At 43.7% G+C, this 21,973-nt stretch overlaps 1 protein-coding gene and 1 long non-coding RNA gene across 4 annotated transcripts in view; both read left to right on the top strand.

Moving 5' to 3' along the window:
- LOC133265695 (uncharacterized) overlaps positions 1-5,203 on the top strand; it is a 68,508-nt gene extending 63,305 nt beyond the window's left edge. Inside the window, exon 4 of the long non-coding RNA XR_009742086.1 lies at positions 5,038-5,203. This is a non-coding gene — a long non-coding RNA (uncharacterized LOC133265695). The remainder of the gene's footprint in view (positions 1-5,037) is intronic.
- Positions 5,204-5,475: 272 nt separating this feature from the next.
- UBE2Q2 (ubiquitin conjugating enzyme E2 Q2) overlaps positions 5,476-21,973 on the top strand; it is a 48,482-nt gene continuing 31,984 nt past the window's right edge. Inside the window, exons 1-2 of one of the 3 annotated variants that reach the window (XM_061447263.1) lie at positions 5,478-5,939; positions 20,747-20,851. In XM_061447263.1, the coding sequence (XP_061303247.1) occupies positions 5,754-5,939; positions 20,747-20,851 (291 nt within the window). In that variant the 5' untranslated portion in view covers positions 5,478-5,753. Of the gene's footprint in view, positions 5,940-20,746; positions 20,852-21,973 lie in introns of all 3 variants that reach the window. The other 2 variants (XM_061447264.1, XM_061447265.1) reach the window with 2 other exon arrangements.

A 21,973-nucleotide genomic window follows, 5' to 3' on the forward strand; every position in this document is an offset into this window, starting at 1 on the left:
TAGGATTCAACACGGCAGTTGTGACTTACAGCCTACAAGGCTGTAAACAGGGCCTCTGTAGAACTGGTCCCAGACTTGAGGTGTCTTTCCTCTTCTCAGACACCTGGATTCTGTTGACAACAGCATAAACATGACAAATCTCAGCACTGACTCCAGCTCCTTGTATAACTTTGGTAGAGACTCCTCCAAGTGTGGGTCAGGAATTAAGTTACTGTAGTGCTAGATCATGGTCATTTTCTAGGGCTGTCTATACACCCAGTTCAGCAATAACACTGCCTCTCAATGTATCTGAAATATCTCACCTATAAAATGAGGCTGCATCCTGTGCCTATTTTGGTGTGATACTGGTAGGGCTAGTGTTTGAGCCAGTCTGTTGAGGATTTGAACAGGGAGTATTGCCCAAAATTGAAACCCACCTACAAAAAGCAGTAGGAGTAAATGGGAAGCCCTGGCTGGTGTGGTTGCTGAGATGCGTTTGTTTTGTGTTTTCCAGGCTAAGTGATGCAGGGATGTCTGGCTGTGCTTGCAGAATCTGAAACAATAACTGTGAGCTGCTCAGTTCATCTCAGTGCTTGCCAACTCAGATGCCCTGTGCTGATGTTTTAAGTACAGACCACTGGCTGTCAAAGTAAGAAAATAGTAAGGAGATGAAGGAGCTGTGTATTCAGCTGTGATTAAGATTGCATCTCAGCACTGTGAGTACTTGACCTAGGGATCTATTTCCCTGTCTCCTCCTCCAGCCAGAAATCTATTTAGCGGGACTGAGCCTGGCATCTGACCTCTGCTCCTGTATATCCCTTTTAAGCTTCTGTGATGGCAAGGGAAGATAAGCTTGCTGAGCCCTGTAAGGCTTATGACTCTATGGATCCCAAGGAAGGAGTGGAAATCCTAGGGAGTCCAAGGATGGTGTGTTATCATGTTCTGAACAGTGCTCCATGCAGCTACCACTTGCCCCATCCCTTGATTTGAAAAAATGGTATCAAATTTTCCTTTATTCTCTGCCTTATTCTGTTATTTTATTAAAATCATGCCATGCCTCAGATTTGGCTGCATGGTTCCCTCTTGCTTTCATAGATGTGCTTTTCATGTGTCTTTAAGAAGCTATACGAGCCATAAAGCAGAACACTAGGCATATTCCCTCCCTCTGCATTTTAAATATGCACAAGGAGTTTGGTTTCTGATGTGTTTGCACAGTGGATTCTAATCCCCCTCTGCAGCATTGCAAGCCTGTGATTAGCATGGCTTTGCTTTCCTTTCCTGTGGCACCTTTCTGCTAATGAATTAATTCCCACAACTTTCATATGGAACAAAAACATACTGTTAACCTCACTTTGCAGACACATTCAGCTTTTGACTGTTCTGAAATGTACATTGTCCAGTAATAGATATAAAAATAGCCAGAACTACAAATCCACAAGCAAAATCAAATCTTCACTGGAAGGTTATTGCTTTTTCCTGTATAGGATTGCAAACACTTCAGTGGCTGAGCAAAACCACGCTAAAGAAGGGACGTATTTGACTCATATGCTGGTAGCCATAGGGATGGACTTGGAAGAATTGTAACTAGAAACTGCTCTTTGTCTATCCTAGGTAAAGCCATGCTACTTGTTTTATTATTAGTAGTAGTAGTCGTATTAGTATGTTTTACATTTTAGTGTCAAACTCATGGCCATAGTATTTGAGTAGACACCTCCTTGACCCCTGTCCCTGAATGTCTGGGCAACAGTATCACTATCTGTCCAAAGCTGCTCTGGGATACGTTTGTTCTGAAATGCCATTCCTTAACTGTTGAAGCCTTTAAAAGTAAAGTAAGTGAGGGACTAAGCAATCCCATGTCCAGTGCATGCGTGCATGCCATGCTGCTTGAAGCTGCATTGTCTAGCCATTTCATCAGCTTTTGTGCACTGATGTATGGCTTTTCTAAAATGCTTTGAAAGTGACTTCATTATGGTAGCAATGATTTTGATGCTGTGAGCTTAGAAGTTGATGTGGAAGCCTGTCTTTGGTGAGCAGGACTGCTTGGGTTGTATCTCGGAAAAGCAGGATCCTCTTGAGTCTTTCTGCCTTTGCCCAAGGCTTCAGGTAAGTTTCCTGCCTTATCCTTCTCTTCATGGGTATCAGGTGCTATTTGTCTTTTCTAGTCTGAGTTTGTGTTGCTACCTGTGGAAAAAAGTTTAAGCGTCTGTTCGACCCCAGGATCAGCTATTATCAAACTGCATCATCTGTCACTAAAAGTAATTTACACTTCCTCCCATCTCATTAATCTTATCCCTTTTGCTTTCTCTTTCTGCTGAGGTTCAAGATTACAAAAGCTCTGTGCCTTTCTTAGTTCTAAAATCACAGTTGCTTCTTTGGTGCCGGCCATTTCTCTCAGGAAAGTGACATCAGAATTAAAGAGAAGGACCCTTTCTAAGGGCTAGGCTGCAAATGAGAGAAGTGAGGTCAAAAACCAAACCCGTAAACTCTTCTCAGAGAAACAAATCGGCCCTCTGCTAGGCACAAACACTTGACTGAATGTACCGGGAGATTCACTCAGTGGTAGAGCTGGGAATACAGCAGACATGGAAAGGGCGTTCACAGGAAGAAAAGGACTAATATAAACTGAAATTCATCTGTGCTCTGGAACGTCATTTCTTTAAGCTCCAAACAAGCCTTACTATCATCAAAGCACATCTATCCTATGTCTTTGTTCATTTCCTTCTTAGTGGCTCATCCTGAGCTCATCTTTCCTTCGAGTCCCTTCACCCGTTGCTGCTGGCTTTCTGTCTCACCAGGAACATGGCTAGCTTGAGGCAGGACTGGCAGTAAATGCTAATGGGAAGGAAAATTTTGGTCTGAACTGTTTGCCTCCTTTTTTTTCCTGCCAGTTTTACCCCCCCAAAGCAATGAGGAATCTGCTGGGTGTTTTCCGAGGGTTTCAGTTAAGTTACAAAACTTGTTATATTTCAATGAAAGGGAGGCAAAAAGAAACAGAGAAGGTTACGAAGGCCTGTTATCTTCGTAACAGAGAGGTTTGGCCAAAGTTCGGATCCATGGAAGAGGAAATCTAGCTGTATGACAGAGGAAGGTTCCCATGATGTTGAAGGTGTACATGCAGGAAGAAAAGTAGAAAAAAGAAATGCTGCTAACATGCAATATGGATCAAGGGAACTTAAAAGCATTTGTAATGGCTGGAATCTGATACATGCTCCTGAGGGTCTTTACCAGGACTCATTTCCTTTATTACCCAGATATGTCAAGTCTTTCCATGTGCATTTGTTTTGTCTTGGGAGACTGAGGATTTCCTGAGTCATCTTGAGACCAACACGAGATTCGTGTCAAAGCCCCATAGCAAGTCCCTGAAGGAAGAAACAGGAATGAGTCAGACATGACAAGCTACTCTTTACACCTCTGAAGCAGCCTCTCTATTCCAGGGAGTGAGGCAGGCCCAATGTGTTCTTAAGGTCTTATCACAGAAATGAACTCACAGCTTGCACAATGCCTACTAAACACAGAGAAGCGAAACAGAATTTAGAGGAGTGGTGGCTGTGCAGCTGCATGTTGCTTCTTGAAGCCTGCAACAAAAAGGCGGACTGAAGGAGCTGGGAACAGTTCTAGACCAGACTTAAGCAATATATGGCTTTCAGGACACACTTGGCCAATGAAGCAATTAGTTTGGCCTCCTAGGGGGTCAGGAGACACCATGATGTTGGGATCGCTGGGTGCATGAGAGAAGTTCTTGTGCATTCAACAAGCTGGCCAGCTAATGCAGGCAAGGTGTCCTCAGCCAGCACACATGCACTTATCAGCTGCCAAAAAATGGGGTGTCACAGTCAACAGAGAGCCAGAGGAAAGGGAAGACGCATGAGAATGAGAAGACAAGGAGGATGGGAGTCCAGAGGCAGTGATAGTGGCAGTTCTGGTAAGATATGACAAACGGTGCAGTTTGAACTTGCTCAGCCTACCCACCTATCTACTGCAGAGAGGCATTCTAGGCCAAAATCCTGTCGTGTGAGGGAGATAGGGCTGAGTCACCAAATTCATTCCCCTGTTGTTTCATGCATCGCATCATGTAACGCCTGGCAAAGTCTGATTTGTTTAGTTTTGTCTCTGGTGTTCCAATAGAAAGGCTCTTGTGGGCCCTCCCTTTCTAAAAGGATTAGTTATAATTTTCTGCTGTTAATTTGTAGCTGTTTTGCCCTTATTATCTTCTTTTGTCCCTGAAAGGTCTTGACCCTGCCTGTTAATGCATCGACAGATAAGCCATATCCACTCTGTCTTCACTTTGCAGGCCATGCAGTCTGAGCCAACATGCAGCTCAGCCCTTCTAGGAAAGGTGAGTTGCACACACTGTATAATGGGAGTCTTTCAAATGATACCTGAAAAAACAGATCTTTCACCTCCATGGCCTTTCTGGTATCTTTCATTCAGAGTATTTAACCACTGCCAACCCTTCCTGGCTTTTGTAGCTGTGTTCTTTGCAGCTCTCTGGGATGGAAAGATAGGAGGTTTCAAGCCCACAGATCAGTAAGACTGACTCCATATGCTCAGAGTTGGGAATGTGCATAACTGTGTTTCTGGATCAAGATTAGAGTTCTCACCACTTGACAAGATTCAGCTTGTGCTTTGTGAAGTGCTGCCAGTTTCTCTGGAATTAAAGATTTATATAAAATATCAATGTTGAAAAAAAAGTCAATTCTCTGTTCCAGGTTTGTGCATGTGTGTAATGCATTAATTAAGAGCTGGTTGGGAAACAAGAAACTGCAACTGGTATCACAGTGCTCTCTTTATGCCATGTGTTCCCAAGGAGCTGTCAGCTGTCTACAGGCAAAACTAAGATGGAAAGGGACAAATGAAGGTGCAGAGATGATTTTTCTAGCGTCAGGAATTGGTAGAAATAGAGGCAGCACCTCTTGCTCCCTGAACGTAGCAAGTGTTCACTTTACTCTGCTTTCATGCTTTGCGGTGCTTTTTCTGGGGGTAAAATGCACAATTAGAGAGGAGCCTAAATGCAACACTAACACATTTTTTTTTCGCCTCTGCGTTGCTGTTTTCCAGCCTGCAACGATCGACACCAAGTTTTACTTGCACCGATCCGTCCGGAATGTGGGGCAGGCGCTGCTGGTTTGCGTTGGCAGACCTCGAGGAGGGCTGGCAGGACTCGGGGGTGACAAGTGCGAACCCAAGCGCCAGTTTTTGCTCGGCACAATCTAACAGCGCGGCAGGGCAGGAGCACCGAGGAGGAGGAGGAGGAGGAGGAGGAGGAGGAGGAGGAGGAGGAGGAGGAGGAACACCGCGGGGAAGCGGGCGCTGCTGCCCGGCCCCGGGGGCGCCGGTGCCTGGGCAGGGGTCGGGGCAGCCGGGGCGGTGGCGGCGCTGACCAAGGGCGGCCGCGGGGCGGAGCGGGGCGGGGCGAGGGGCTGGCCCGGTGCGTCCCCTCTGCCTGTGTCCCTAGAGGAGGGCTGGGCGAGGGCGGGGCGGCGGCGGGCCTGGCCCAGCCCTCCGGGGAGGAAGGGGAAGGGAAGGGGGTTGCGGGCTGCGCTGTTGCCCTTTTAAGCGAGCGAGTGGGTGCAGGAGGCCGGTACAAAGGGAGCTGCCACCGCGCTCGCCGTCCCGCCGCCGGCTGGGGCTGCCCCGGCACCCCCCCCCCCCCCCCCCGCCATCTTCCGCCCCGCAGGCGCGGCCGGGGCCAGGGTCGGGCCGGGCTGAGGCGGAGGGAAGCGGCGGCAGAGCGGGCGAGGCGGCGCAGGCCCGGGCCCGGAGATGAGGCCAGGATGTCGGTGTCAGGGCTCAAGGCCGAGCTGAAGTTCCTCGAGTCCATCTTCGACAAGGACCACGAGCGCTTCCGCATCGTCTCCTGGAAGCTGGACGAGCTCCACTGCCAGTTCGTGCTCCTGCCGCCGCCGCCGGGCTCCGGCCCGCAGCCGCCGCCGCCGCTCACCATCCACTGCAACATCACGGTGCGGGGCCGGGGCACGGCCCGCCCTCGCCATTGTCTGCGGGGCGCGGGGAGGGGGCGCAGCCCCGCCACGGGGTGACTCAGCACCGGGGGGGCCGCGGCCTCCGCCCGCCGCGGGACCGGGGGGGGGGGGGGTTGCCGAGGGGCCTGGGCCCGCCTTCCCCCGGGGCTCCGGGCTTCTTCCGCACCGCGGCCCTCACAAAAGTTAGGGAGCGGGCACTCGGCCTCTCCTCCCCCGCTGAGGCACGGCCCCGCGGTCCTTCGTTGGGGTTCTCCAGCGGAGGCGCCGACCGGAACAAAGGGCTGCCGGGCCCGGGGCAGAGAGGAGAGAGCCCCCGGAGCAACGGAAGGGCTCCGGGGCGAGCCGAGGGGCTGTCCCTGGCCTCCCCCGTCCCTGCGGTGTCCCGGAGGGGCACGGGGCGCGTTTCCTCTCTGCCCCGAGCGGTGGGAGCCCGGGCGGCAGGCGGAGGGCGAGCGCTTTACTGAGTGCGCCACACGGCCGAGGCCTGGAGCCGGGCGGCCCGCCCTGACCCGGGCGGGGAAACGCTGCTCGGGCGGGCCCGGCGGCGACCGGGCCTCCCCACCACACCGGTCAGTGCGGCGGGCTCCGGGAGGGACGGGAAACTTCTCTCTGTTGCCGTCGTGAGGGGGATAAAACGGTGCCCCTACTCCTCTGAACAGTTGCTGCATTATGGTGGTGGCGTTTAGGCTTGAGAAGGAGCTTTGAGCAGCCTGGGTGAGGCTGAGGGACTGCTACCTGAAGGGGTTTGTTTCTGCCCCCCTGCTTAAATTCCTTGGGGTCTGTTTGTTTTGTATGGGTGGAAGGGAAGCTACGGAAGTGTGCTACGGTAAAAATCCTCTGTGTTTAGGAAAGTTTAGGGCCTAAACTTCCCAAAGAATTTGATTATATCGGGGTCTGTGACTCATGTTCAGGAAAGTGCTGGCGGTTCCCTTTGATCAGACTGGTTGTAGTTCTAAGTGAATTTAAAAGCCTTACCAAGATTCAGCTGAAGAGTAGGGTGTTGAAAGACTTCAGCTGGTTGAAAATAGGGTTACTAGGTCTGGGTTTGAAGGAGGTAAGCTGTAGAGCTTTTTTGTCTTGCCTAAAAAAGGATAAAAGCTTCAAACGGTGTGGAGGTAGAACCATGCATGTAAGTACTGAAAGATGAAAACGTGCATGCAAACCACGCAGATCTAATAGTCTTGACTGTTACTTTGCTTGCCTTAAAGTAGCTTTATTAAGTTAGAGTTGTTAAGAGGATCTTTCAAGTTTCACAGTTACTTGTCCTGAGAAGTCAGTTCTGGGACATGGTCATGGGGCAGGTGTTTATTTTACTGGACACTGGTACGTTGTTGTAAGTTATATTTTCTGTGGTAAAATAAGTGAGATGCTTTGGTGTTCTTGTTTCTAGAATGACCTATCAGATGATTGATTGTGTGACTTCCTTCAGATACTTTTTATTCAGTAGAGGGTGTTTAATCTCAGAGAAGTCAGTTGTTTCTTTCCACAGTATCATCTGTTTCATCAGTCTTTCTCTAAAGAGTAAAATTAAAGGTTTGATGATTGGGCACCTCAGTTGCCAGTTGAATTTGGTGGGTTATTCCTAATTCATCAAGTGACAGCTAACAGGGAAGCCAGTAGCAACATGGTGTTTGATGCCTTGGGTTTGTGCTGTGGTGTACAACTGCATCTGAGGCTGCTTCTGTTGTAGCCGCTTTTGGTAGTAATTCTTTCTTAACTTACAAAGAAATATGCTCATTTTCTGGTAGGCCTTTGCATAAGGTGTGTCTGAGCAAACAAGAAAGAGGCTTAGGTCACTCTTGGCATTTTTATGTCTTTAATGAGGGAACAGTGTCTGCAATCTGCTATTACAGTCACTTGCCCTGAAGGTCAAGGGGTCTTTCACATGCCATTACAATTGTGGCGTATGAACTTGCAAAAAGAACAGGAAAAGAGAGGTTTCAAACGTTAGGGCAGAGACTTCTGCTTTGAAAAAAGGCTGTGTCCCAGCTTCTTGAAGTTTCCGTTTCATAGGTGTCTGCAGGCAGCCTGGTGCTTTCCAGTGTTGACTAATTCTTGGCTCTTTGAGGTAGGTGGCTGTTTTCCTCATCTGTTAAAAATAAATGGGAGAGGGCAACCTGAGATACCAAGGTGGCTCTCTTGAAACAAGTGGGCAGCAGATGACAGAGCCAAGAAGAGAAAGCTGACCTCTGGGCTTGTGTCCTATTTTTTTTTGACACAAGTGTTAGAACTCTGAAGTGTGACGAAAGTGATTTTCCTCGCACACACACACACTGAATTGAGTCTCTTGGCCTCAGTTTTTTCTTGTTTCTAGTTTTTTCTGTAGTTACAGTAAAGCAGAAAAACATAAGTCTTATTTACTGCACTTCACTGGATCTGCAGGTGCTGTAGGAGCTAGAACTTGAAATGGCAGTAGGAGCATGCAAAAGCCTGTAAGGCTGTTAGGAACAACTGTAAAGTTGATGGTAAATACATATTCTTGAAGAGACTCACCCTTTGCATCAGAAGCTGCTATCTCAGTGCTCTGGATTTACAGTGCAAATATGTAACTTTAGCTGTCTGCTTCTCATAACCAGGAGCAATACTGATCAAACCAGGATGTTCCCCTTACTCAACAAAAGTTTACACATATTGTGTGTGGATGCTCAAGAATCCTGTTAAGGGGAGCTGTAAGCACAAAGCTCAAGAATCGCTTTTCTTTGTGGTTCTGTTTGAGTACCTCAGTATTTAACTAGAATGAAAGCTCTCTAGCAGTGTGTACAGCTGCTGAAGTTAGTGGATGGAGCAAAACCTGCTGTGGAAGGAAGCTTCCAATAGCACCTACACCAAGTCTGAAAAGAGACCCTATAACTAAGCTGTTCCAGTCTTCACAATGCGTCTCTTTCTTTTCTCCAGTCTAGAGAGAGGAGGCAGAGGAAAAAGGAAACATTATCCTGGAGAGATGAGGGAGAATGTCTGCTTAGGAGCTGCATGGATCTCCACAGGTTTCCCAGTCTAAATTCCACAGTTTGATTAGAAGTCTGCCCTGGAATTTCTCACTGAGATGACTCTTCTGTTTCACAAAGCGACAGACGAACTTTGTCCAAGTCTGTACTTCATTATTTCTGGTAGTGACCCATATTGGAACTTTAATGGTTAATCAGATTAATTTAAAAGAGGTACTTTAGGGTGGAGTCATACCTGTCAGAAATACTGCTGCTTATTCCTGAGAACTGTCTAATTATTGAACTTGTTCAGGCTGTGTACGTTCACATTCCCGTTCTGTTATGCCAACAGCAGTGTCTCTGTTCTGAAGTTTTGTTTCTGCTTTTCTCAGGTTTTCATTTAACAGCAGCATTCCAGTTCATCAGGTTCAATAAAAAGTGTCCATTACAAAGTATACATATTGATCCTGTTCTGCATGTTTTTTGAAACAGTATCAAAATAGTGGCTTTAGAGGAGTGTGTGTGTTGATCGTGCCTTTCGGTGTCTTTCAATGGAATCTTGTAGTTTGGGTTGGTACCTTATCAGACTTATGTCATAGTATTCCAAAGGGTGTATTAGAATGATTCAACCTTATCCTTGTTAGTGCAAGAAAAAGGAGTGACTTGGACTGCTGTGAAACATCTTGTGTTTTTTATATAATCTCATCAGAGAGAAACTGGATATTAATATCTCCACCCATACACACAGAACTACCATTGAAACTGTGTCCTCAAGTAGCACTTGCAGGTAGAATGGGGTTTGTGCTAGCTCTGGGTGCGAGCAGATTTTGCCTGAGACAGATGCTGGGCTCTGATGTGCAATGATAGCCTTCATATATTAACAATTCAGTACAGGCGGTAGGGCTGGCTCCAGTACACTCTTGCTTCTCTGCTGGAAAGAAGTATCTTGTGCTTCCACTGAAAAATAGCCTGCTGCTAAATCAGAGTTAGAAGCTGCTGTGAAAGACTTGAAAAGGTTGCTGTCTACAGATAACTGCAATTGATGGGAGATGTCTTTATTTTCCTTTCTAAACCAGAATGGATGAGAAGCTTTTGATAAGTTGGGTATATGCAGAATGTTTGAGTACATTAGAATATTCAATAGTTCTTCAAAGACTAAGATTTTAAAGCTAAACACAGTCCTAGCTAATGCCTAGATGGCTGATAACCTTTTGAACAGCCTGTTTATTTTTACACAAACTAACCACACAATGAATGAGGCATTCAGTTCCAGTCACTAGACATTCTCTAGTTGGTGTTGAGACTTTTGTCTTGTAGCAGATGGATGCCAGGACTAAATAAAAGCGTACACAGCTTTATCTTGATCATATGTGCTTTTCTAACTAGAATTAGGGGTACTTGGTGCTTTACAAAAAGGCATGTGAGTTAACTGTTATCAAATGTAACTTATGCAATAGAAATTGAGAAGTTTAGTCTTGTTTAACAAATCGTAATTAAGCAAACAAATACTAAAAGAGTGAGGATTTTAACTTCTTCTGTATGCCAAGACTGCAGTTGGAAAAAGAATATTGCAAAAATGAGTGGGAGGAGTATTTTGTGCCTGGAAGACACAGGGCCTTATTTTGACCCCCCAGTTTAGCTGTGCTCCGTGACAGGACTGTATCCAGTACTTGAGGATGTTGCAGGTTGTTGTTCTGTCTCTTTGTAACGTATGAAGTGCTCCTAAAGCATCCTAGATAGCCACAGTGATGGACTTCAAATATAAATGCTGGCTTATGTTGAGGCCTTAATGTACAGGAAATTGCACTTACTTCAAATGGGTTACTCCTGCGAGTTAACGATACAGTAATTTCTGAACTGGGACTTTTGTGGCCCTCAAAAGAGCTCTCTCTGCACTTTGATAATTAAAAGAAGTTCTTATTAAAAGTATTATCTTCTTTTTACTCATCATGCTTCCTCATGGTAACTGTTCAGGAGGTTTTTTCAGAATACTGAAAGATATCTGCTAATTTTTCTGTATTTCTGAATATTCCCTAGTTCCAAAGAGATTAATTTAGAGTAGGGCTACGTTGTAACAGGAGTCGGAGTGTGTGGGATAGTTGCCTTTGATTTGTGTTGGCAATGATATTTACTTTGTGTCAAAACTAGAGTAGCTGTAGTTGGCTTTACCCCAGGCCTTTCTCTTGCTACAAGAAGCAAGAGCACGTGCTGGTGCTCTTGATTTTCATCTGCCATGCTAAGGGCATGCTAAGATTTAGATTTTTCTGTCCAAGCTTTTCATCAATGAAATAAGAAAAATCAGGGAGTGGTGTAGACAGTGAATTCTATTCTTGAAAATAAGGTGGCACTCTTCTCAGTTCAGCGCGGCAATCTGCAATGGAGCTCTGTAACATCCGAATTTACCAATGGAGTTGATCAAGTGTGTTTCCGGAAAAGAGTAACTTCATTCTGTCAGACTTTGTATCTGTAGGTGTGTGTTCTGTGTTATGGCAGGGGATACTGTGTATTGAAGAGGTGCTGATATTCTCAGCGTGAGTGCAGAATTACAGTTGTTTTGAGGAACACAGTATGATTGTGTCCTGTGCACTCTAATACTGCTGTTGCTCACAGACCAAAGGCTGTGTGCCTTGTGTCGTGGCCAGAATTGTGTTTCCTGGATTAAGGACCTGGCTGGCATGTAAAATTCTTTACTGGGTTAGTGTTAATCTGGATCACTTCCCAGTCTGGCTGACTGTGTGGCTGCACAAACAGCTGTCCTGCCACAACAGAGGGCACAGGGGCGAGGGAAGTGCTGGGGAAGACTGCTGAAGCCAGCATTCCCGACAGAGGAGAACTGCTTGCCAAGCTGCTGAGCCCTTAGTGGCACTTGGGATAGCTCCTGTGTAGAGTACCCCAGCTGACATGAGTCTGGTGGGCCTATAGCAGGGTCTGGTTGGTGACAGTGACTGCTTAAATGGAGAGCTGGACTAGACTAACTGGAAAGAGTTTTCTTGTAAAATGAAATTAATTTCAGGAGAATGGAAGATACAAAGATGCAGGCAGTTCTTTAAATAGTCTTTTTAACAAAGAGAGGGGGCAAAACTTCTGGATAGCAACAAATGTTCGTTGAAGCTGACTAACAGAAATAGCTACTAATGTAGTTTTGCCTCTGTGTAGACTGCCGTTCAGTGCTGTCAGGTTGTTTGCCTGTATGTACTTCTGGAAAGTTGCAGCCCCCTGAATTCCTGGCTGAAGTTGATTTTTACTTCCTTTATTTTTTTTTTTCCCTTGAGACTATGAATGGTAATACACCGCTTAAGAGACAGGATAGTTGATGATAGTGTGCATTCCACTGTATTTCTTCAGCTGCAAGCTTTATAGGAGAAACTGAAATGACCTTTCACCAGCTCATAGAAGACAACTGGAAAATTAAAGGGCTAATTATAGTAATGAGAGGTTGTTTAACATTTAGATCTTATACATGCATGCCTGTATCCATATTGGCTTCACTTGCACTGATCAGAGTAGTTCTCAGTTGATCTTTGCTGGAAGCAGGCATACCAGTTAGCAAAAGTCTTCTGATTTCTTGTTTCCAGCTGTAATCTTTATGGGAGATATTAAAATAATGCCCTTACATGTTTTGTTTCTTTTTGTCATCTCATGCATATGAGACATCCTGGTGTATTCAGTACTGTAGTGAGTGCGTGAGTTCTTGAGATGTACCAATCTCTCTAATGTTTTAACCCCTCTGAGAGAAAGAGTCCACTACTGTTGCACATCTTGCAAGAGCTTCTTCAGTGTGTATGTAGAAAGGCAGAAACCTAAACTCTAACAGAACCTGCACAGTGGCATTAGAAGCAAATTAAAGTGCTCCTGTGCGGTGGTGCCCAAGATACCGCAGGCTTGCTTGGAGTTTTGGAGCAGGGGATAACTGGGGTAAGAGTGCGATATTCAAGTGATTAGTGGTAAACACTGGTTGAACTCTGTGGTACTGAAATTTGCGTGGGACAAAGTTCCATCTAAATGGCTCTAATCTAAAGGCCAGTGACTGAGCAGTGGTCAGAGCAGCTGTGTTGGTGTTGCTGTGAGGGAATGTGGTGTCCAGTGTCAGCAATAGAGCAGCAGGACCTCTGCTAGCAGTGGGTGAGAGTGAAACATCCGTCTGCAGATGTGTCTGGAGCACAGCAAATTTCTGAAGGCAAGAGATGGAAAAGAGGAAACATGTTCTCAGGGGGCAGGGCACAGTGCCTTTGGAAGGGGGCACTTTGGAAGAGGTAAAGATGTAAATTCCTGAAGGTTAACAGAATGAAGAGGAGGAAGGGGAAGACTGAAGTTCTGGGTGACAGCAGAAGTGACATCAGACTGCATGCTGTGAGTATCTAAGTGATAGAGGCACGAGCAGGTCTGTTAGGAAACCTTACCTTTTTCAAGTTAAGTTGGGGGAGGACTGACATGTTCCAGCGTAGTTACACCACCTTAGTTCTAGCCACCTTAGAAGCCCTTTCTTGCTACTCTGGCTTTGTGACACTAATGTTAATACCTTTTCTGAATGTGCTTGTTTGTGTAGTTGCAGAAGTAGGTACTTAGTAACTCCCGATGATTAGAAAGAGTTGATAATCTGTTTCACGTAACAAGATTTCCTTTGGGAATGTGAGCACATAAGATTCTGTGCTACTGGTAGAGAAAGTGTTGGAGAATCAATGAATGTGAGAGAATCAGATTTGCAAAATACCTTTCTCTGTAGCACATGTGTCTGTCTGCTTGAGGTGAACCATTGGCAGCATGAGTGCATGTACAATGCACACATTGAAGAAGAGAACTGCTTGTGGCTGAGGGCTCTGCAGCACCCGTCCTCTGACAACTGTCAGGATGGGAGTCCTGGCACACCACGGGGTTTTGTGTGTGAGGAACAAAACAGGTTGTTGTGAGGCGCTATGGTGAAAATCTGGATTCCAGTCTTGGCTCTACAACGTTCTTCCTGATAAGCAAGTCAGCCTTCAGTGATGTTGTGTTCTTTGCTCGATTTTCAGTGTGGATGATCTGTAACTTTATTGTTGCTGTTGCTACTGTTGGCAAAGGAATGTTCCTTAGCTCACTTAGTTGGTTTGGTCCTCAACAACAGTTTTAATTTTCAGAGACTACATGCTGCTTCTGAACATCTGTCACTTGCTATGCTGTTGGCTAAATCATGCTTCACGTTAACAGAAGAGTTGCGTTTGAGTCACAGCGTGTTAGAATTTGGTGGATTTTACACTGGGTCTGTACAGAAGTGTTTAGAGTGTTTCTCTTTTCTGTGAATTTCTTGGATAGATGGCAGGCTGCATCATGATGGTGACCTGGAGAATAAAATGTTGCGTCGCAGTAAAGATCAATAACTATGATTCTATCAGAAAAGTGCCTTGTTTGCTTTTATGCTCAAAGTTTGTATTTCAATTCTGTGTAGCTATGTTATACTGGACAGCAAGTTGTCGGTGGCCTTTTGTTTGGAGTGCATCATATTGTGGCAACCAGGAGTGTGATAAACCTGTTTTTCCAAAGGTTATGTGCAGTTTGACATACTGGAATCGGTATGGATGCTGTGCTACGCTTGCCTCGTTCCCTGGAGAGTGTGTGGGAGATGGAAACCATGACCCTGTTAGTTGTGTTGGTTTACTGTGCTCCCGAAGGTGTTCAGTTCTGCAGTGATGAGTGTATTATCAGAACCTACCTAGAGCAGGATTATGGGATTCTTTCACCTACCTCCTGCAAAGCTGCAAGATGATTAAGCTCTTGCAAGCTTCAGAGGTCTGACCAAAGCATGCTGCTCCACCTGGGATGGTCTTGTATAGGCTGTGGCTGTCAAAACAGTCATTAAACTTGAGGGTAGAATTGCAGTAATTTTCTGTGTTTGAGAAACCACGTATATTTTAGTCAGTGGAACTTGGTACCTCACCAAATAAATGCATGAGTTGTAAAAAGTATCCTTGTTTAACTGAGTCAGGCTTTGACTTCAGGAGGAGTATAAGAAAATGAAAGCTAATACAAGCTTGCTTTCTGTGGTCTCTGTTTAGGTGAGTTCTAGCGAATAAAAGACGTCCTTCTGTTTATATGCATTGAGTAAGTTAATAGTATGCTGCGTGCAATCTTAAAATTGAAAAGGAAAAACAATTTGGAGTTTTCATCTTGTTCAGTAGAGATGGATAAAGTTCACTTTGCTTTCTTCCTACCTCCAGTATTAAATTGAATGTTAAGCCCACCCCCATTGCATACACTTTTCTTGTCTTTTTAGGACCCTGGATCTCTGAACTCCTGGATTCTTATAGAAATGTCATATCTTTTACATGTAAAAGTGCAAATTTTCACTTGAACTTGGAAATGAAATGTTAGAATGTTATAGTGTGTTCAATAACTCTGTCTGTACAACAGAGAAAATGGTGATGTCTTGATGTTTGAAAATGCATATTTAAGTTTTAGTAACTTGAGTAACTTCTTTTCAAGAAGCTGTAAGCATCAGTGGTTTATGGATGTCAAGCTCAACTTTAGCTCTAAGAATATCTTCTCAAATCCTGATGTTTTTGTTAATATTAATTCCATGGGTATTTTTCCCTCTAAAGGCAGTTGACACAGCTGAAAAATTCACAAGTAGTGAATGATTGACTTCATTTCAGATAGTACGTACCAAATTGTAGCTGATTGTAGAGTTTAATCTCTAGTATTTGTTTTAAATGTTCATGTAGGATGTGTATATGATCCCTAACCAGTGGGACTTGATTTGGTTTTGTTTTTTTAATCAAATCCTGCTATTTGATTCAAACAAACTTAGTAGCATCAAGGTGTCTGCTGAGAGAAAGACATCTGTGATTTGAGATCAGTTACTTGACTGTTTATAGCTGCAAATATGTTCACCTTGAAAAGACTCTATTAGTCCTCTGAGAAGTCTTACTACAGTAGGATTGGCTGACTTTGTCACCTGGAGTTGTGTGAACTAGAGCAGTCTCCTGCTTGCCTTCTCAGAGCAGTTAATCTGTTTAAAAGATCTGTGGGTTTGACCTTCTGTTGGTTGGAAATAAAGGCAGGTGGACAAACCGTTTTGGGACCAAGAAGATACAAGCTGAAAGTGCTGATGAAAATCAGATAAGTTTTAGTTGTAGCTGGTGTAGGGACAGAACTGTGTTCTGTCAGTGATGGAGATTTTGCAAAAACTTAGAATGAAAAGAAATCCAATTGGTTGAGCTTTGTTCAGCCAGTATATGAAGGAGTTTTAAAAGGAAAGCCCTCCCCCCCCCCCCTTTTTAATCTAACATGATTGGGAAATTAAAGAAAAGATCTGTCAGGGTGTAATTGTGATATTTACATGATGATGCTGAAGATCTGTGTTTAAACCTGCTTTCCTACCATTTGGCTGTGACAAAATGGTTGCACTATTACCTTATAGCAAACTGTGTGTACAGGTTATGCTAGTTGTAGGGATTTGAGCATAATGTGCTGTTTTAATTTAGGAACTTCTACAATACTGTTGAAATGGTGTGATTTAGAAAGAGCTCATTTAAAGTCTCTTACATCAAAATGCTGTTGCTGTAGCTTTACAGAACAGGATAAAGATTATATAACACTGCAAGTAAAACAGGCTTTTGTTAAGGATGAGAAAGCTTAGATAGGATATACTTAGCTGACAGATCTGTATCCGGGAAAAGCTGTCTTAATGTATGTGTTTCTGGTATCTGCTGTCACTTTTTGCTGCCTTTGTTTTTTTGGTAAGCAAAATTGTTAGCAAAATATAAGTAGACCCTTTTTTAGAGGATGCAGTGGAACATCTGAGCAGTGAGATGCTGTGTGGATTCTTCTGATACACCGTGGTTTTCCTAAATGATTCAATAGGTTTGGAAACTGTTCCAGTGGTGGGAGCATGGGGCTTTAGTCTCTTTGTATTCTGTGTGTTTATTAGCAGGCTAAATTCTTTTGCTGCATTCTGTTACAGAAGCATTTGTATTGACAAAGCTCCCAGTCTGTCCTGGTGTTAATACAAAGATTCTCTAGAAATGATGATCCCATGAATTGTAATTGTATCTGGGTTGGCTGTAAACATCCAGCCTTTGTCCTGGGGCCTCGGTACATGCGAGGTGTGATGTCATGTCTTACTGAGCAGTTGCATTTGCTTTCCAAGCTGTACAGCATGCATTAGCCTGTGGAACCACTGGGGCCTTTGCCCCTTGTGATGAATTTTTGCTTTGACTTCTAGCGAGCAGGAAAATGTGACATTACAGCAGTTACATAAAACATCTCAAACACTTAATATGGGTGATACCTGTGCAGCTAAGCTAATTACACAACATCACTGTATGTCAGGTGTGTTGTGAAAGGCCAAAAGTGATGGGGTTTTAGCCACTGAGAATTAATAGTAATAAAATAATTACTATTCTAGGGTTCCTCTCTCAACGTGCTGCTTTTGTATTTGAGAAGCTTGTGTTCCTTGCATGACATAACAACTTAAATCCATCTCTCTATAGGGTGCAGATATGGAAGGAAAAGCTGACTTAAGTCTCTTGACAGAATTAGGTTATGTTTAGTTCAGGTATTTGACCTTACAAGCCACATTAGTTTTTCATTGCGTGTTATGGTGTTACAAACTCATGAGCTTGTTTAAATCTTGAGATCAGAATGTTTGAATTTTGTATGTGAGTTCTCTGTTTCAAAATATAGTGACTCATCTCCATGTGAAATTCAGCTGTTCCAAAAATACAGCTTACAGACCCTGAGAAGCTTAGTGCCGTATGCATTTTTAATTAGTTAAGTGAACATACTCATTGTAAGTCTGAAGAATTAGAAAGTGTTGCCACCAACTGGAAGCTTTTGCTTTCATTGCAAAAAATGGAATGAGTTAGAATGAGAGCAAAGAGGGAGGAAGGCCTGTCATTCAGGACAGAAGGCATTGGCACATTCAAGTGGCCACTGAAATTAAACACATAGTGGCATTGCTTGTTTATCAAATCTGCACTGTCAGTCATGTCCCGCTCTGACAAAGGGTTTGCTGCAGGTGTTTTGGAAGAGATTTTTCTGTAGGCCCCCAGACTGGGAGGGACTTTGATTGGAACCAGCAAGTGTTCTACTGTGGGTTCGTTCATTAAGTCCTTCTGGTGGGTAGAGGAGAAACAGAGTTGCCAGAAAAGAATGTAGACAGTGAAGAGTTGAGCTTTACTCTGTGAGCAGCATCAGATTCCAGGTTCGGTTTTGAGCAACAGACTGACAGACGTCTATCTTACAGAAATCATTGCAATTAATAGACTTGCTTGGACTAACATATATAAAAATGCTTGATTAAAAAAGGCCAAAAATAACTGTTGAGAGAATGCACATTTCAAATGTTGACTGTATCTGGAGAATATTTTTATCCTAATGAAGATTTCAAGAAGCAGATGGCTCAATAAGTCTTGGAAGGGGTTTTGTTTGTTCTTTGTATTTAGTGATGGGGGATGTTGGTGCAATCTCAAGTCTTGCTAGTAGTGTTTACCCTATTTCATTTCCCTTAATGGATTGAGCTTGCCAGAGCAGTTCAGGCCTCAAAAACAGCTGGCTCAAACAAATCTTTGGGCAGTAGGGTCACAGCAGAGTTTCCTTTCTGATTTTGTCCTGTGCATAAAGATCCAGCGTTTTGAGGTGAGAATATTACACTATTGCAGAAGACTTTATAGGTGGGTTGTGTGTTATTAAGAATAAGGAGAGTGAGACAATACCAGTACAAAACCTGGAATGATTTTAGTGGAATGTAGCTCCTAAAAAATAATAGCTTGGGTCCTGAGTGGCAGATGGGAGTTGAACCTTTTTGCCTATCAAGAATAGGTGTCCTAAGGTCTCTGTTTGGTCTATGGTGTGCCTTGAAGGGAAGCTAAAGGACATAAACAGTTTGTCTTTACGTAAAGATACCAGGAATATTGTGTTCTCTGAAGGTATTTGCTGGCTGTGATTTCAAAAATAAATATAAACCTGGGGGGATTGAGCTTGTTTAGAAATAAGTTAATGCAAAGGCTGCAGTTTTCAGGCAGGGATTTTGGACTTCTGGAGCTAGAACATGCCTGGAGTGTGATGGTCTGTTCTGCCAAAGCTGATGTCCTTGATCTAATCACACAGTTTCTGTTAGGAGGTTCAGCTCTTCAGCTGGAAGGTCAGTTAGGCAGTAAGCTTTGTATCATTCAATGCCAATTGTAACATGCTTGCCTTTTTGTCTAGTTTTCAAATGCCTCGTGTTCTGCTGTCTGATAAACCCAGCATCTTTGAAATGACAGGAGCTAGTTTAGGTTATGAAGGTCTGGATTCTTCTTTTGGGACTTGCACTTTGAGAGGTTAAGTTTGCTTGGGAATCACTAAAGCCCAGTAGTGTTACTACTCAGGTAGGGATGTTGTCTTCTTCCTGTGAAGCTTCTTACAGTTGTCTTGAAAATTACAAAGCAAAAAATAATGCAGTCAAGAAAGAGTGTAGTTTCCTAAGTATGTGGTGGAGTCACCTATCAGAGTAGCAGTAGGAACCTTGACTCTTAAGTGCTGGAGAATAAAGCATGATTTATTGCTGCTGGAATGAGAAATACGGAATTTTTCCTTTAAACTGCAGTGAGGGAAATGAATGAAAATTCCCTCCTGCTATTTAGTAAGACCTGGGGATATGAAGATAATATCTGGGTGATAAAACTGAGGTTCAGCAATTTGTCCTCAGCTACTAGAATTTAATTAAATGGGTGAGAAGTAGAGAATGCCTTAACCAAAAGAAAATAAAGTAATCCAAACCTGTCAGTGATCCGAAGGGACACTTGCTGTTGAGCTGGAAGCTACGTGGTTTCCTCCATCCTCACAGCGTTACCAAACATGTTAGGAAAAAAATGGAATTGCGTTTTGAAGCCTCTAGAAAGGAGGCAAATGACTTTGTCTGCTTTCCATAGCAAGGGTTTTCCGAGCACCTTTGGAAGGGCTGCATGCTGTGGCAGCTGAGTGAAAGGGAAATCACTTGTCATGGATTGTATGAGCGGTTGCGGGCCACACCTGTTCCATGTGTTGTAAGTGCCCTAAGCGTGGCTTGTTCTGGAAAATCATCTGTACTTCTAATCCTGTGAACCCATCTGATCTCACTGTCATTCAGATGTGTGTTGGCACCTGCCTGACAACTGTACGACTGTAACAATGGAAGAGAGTCAGTCTGTAAGCTTTCCCAATAGACTTGTGTATAATACATTGCTTGAGTAATCTTTCAATAGTGGAAAGTCCTCTATGAGCCTTGATGGTACAAAGATCAAATTGCAGGGTTTTGGAATCATGATCTCAGTGTTGGTCTGCCCTATGAGGCAGGAGCTATGGATGGACTGTGTGATGGACTTGAGCTGTGTTGCCTCTGTCTGAGGGCCAGTGCTGGAATGGTTTGAATGGTGCTGTTTGAGAAGGCAATCTGGAGGCTCCAGGTGTTGTTGCCTTCACAGCTTTTACTTGGAAGAATCTGTGTTTTTATGACAGACTGGCACCCATCTAGTTTTAATCTTTGATGTGTACTAGTTGTGATTTCATAGTTTGGTAATGATCACATCTCCAACATTCCTACATTTGTCCCTCCTGCTCCACCCATCCCCAGGGTTTTAAGCTTTTCAGCACTGTTTCTTATCTATGTCCATCATCTGATAAAGATGAAAATAGGATGAAATACGAGAAGAACCAGTTGGCTGGATTTCTTTCAGCTTCTCTTGTGTTGCCTAAAACTGCTGTGTTAAGAGCTTCTCTGTTAGCTGACTTAAGAGTGAGATAAAAGGTGATGTTAATACTGTGTTGTGGAATTTTGGGGGTGAATGAGCTTTAAAAGCTTTATAGTTTTGTGTTGTGTTTTTTTTTTGTTTATTTATTTGTTGGGTCTTTTGTGTTGTTTTTTAACAGGAGTCTTACCCCTCTTCATCACCAATATGGTTTGTAGAATCAGATGACCCAAACCTGACTTCAGTCTTAGAGCGTTTAGAAGATATTAAGAAGAGCAATACTCTGGTGAGCAAGTGTTTTGGTTGTTTTGGGTCTTCATTGAGCTTTGTCACATTATTAAGCCATCAAATTAGTTCAGTTTGGGGTTTTGGGGGAGTGGGGGTGTTCGTAAATACTAATTTCTGTTCCAAAAAACGTATGAACCAAAAGTAATCCAAAAGATCTGGGGCAAGGAGGGGAAGATGACTTAAATGCTTTTTCTTAAAAAAAAAGTTACATTTCAGCCCCAGTAATCACACAGTTTAAAGTTTTCTGAAGTAATTATGCAGTGAAATGCTTGAGAATTTAAAAATCGCTGAATAGCTTCTAGAGGTTGCTTTGCACAGAGATAGTTATGGAGGCAAAAGTTTTGTGTCCTTGAGCATGTGTAGTCTTCAAACCATGACTGTAATAGAAAGAATTTGCGGTTTCAGTAAAGACACCTTGGCTCGATAGCTTCTGGTGCATCAGAACATTCCTTAGATAGTGATAACAGTGTTGTGACTTTGGATGATTGCTGCTGAAAGAAGGTCTTTACACAGATTCTAATGGTAGTTTTGTATTTCAGAAAACTATCAGGCATTATGTCTTATTTGAGTACCCTTTTGATCTAGAGATAAGAGGGGTGTGTGTATATATATGTAAACTATACATATATATGTAAAATTAACTTCCCATTCTCTGTGGGAGAGAAAGCGTCCCTGAATATTACTTAGGGATACATCTCAGTGCAAATGTATTTTGTTCCACAAAGAGCAGTAGTGCAGCCTACTGACAAATTCAGTGTTAAAAGTGTTGGTTTTCCTCTCCAAATTTAGTGTTATGGATATTAAATAGCCCTTAAGAATGATCTTTATTTACAGATGATTTTAACGTTTCGGGATTATTTTTGTGTACACAAACACATGAATGCTCATGATGCATGCAGAGCAAACCCGCAGAATACTGCTTATTGTATGAATTATGAGCTGGCCTTCGTATTTGCCTGGTCTTGGAAAGAATTGGGAATGTTTTTCCTCATGAAATCGCTGACCTATAAAGTTGTCTGGGCTAACGTTAAGCAAGCACACTTGATCTTCGATAAGGATGTGTAAATTTCTGTTTCTAAAGGATATTTAGGGTGCATATGACTTCTAGCAGGAATAATTG

The sequence above is a fragment of the Pezoporus flaviventris genome, unplaced genomic scaffold (genome assembly GCF_033815535.1).
Source record: "Pezoporus flaviventris isolate CSIRO_AGI_PZ_B2104156 unplaced genomic scaffold, CSIRO_AGI_Pfla_v1 ptg000006l, whole genome shotgun sequence".
Lineage (NCBI taxonomy): Eukaryota > Metazoa > Chordata > Aves > Psittaciformes > Psittacidae > Pezoporus > Pezoporus flaviventris.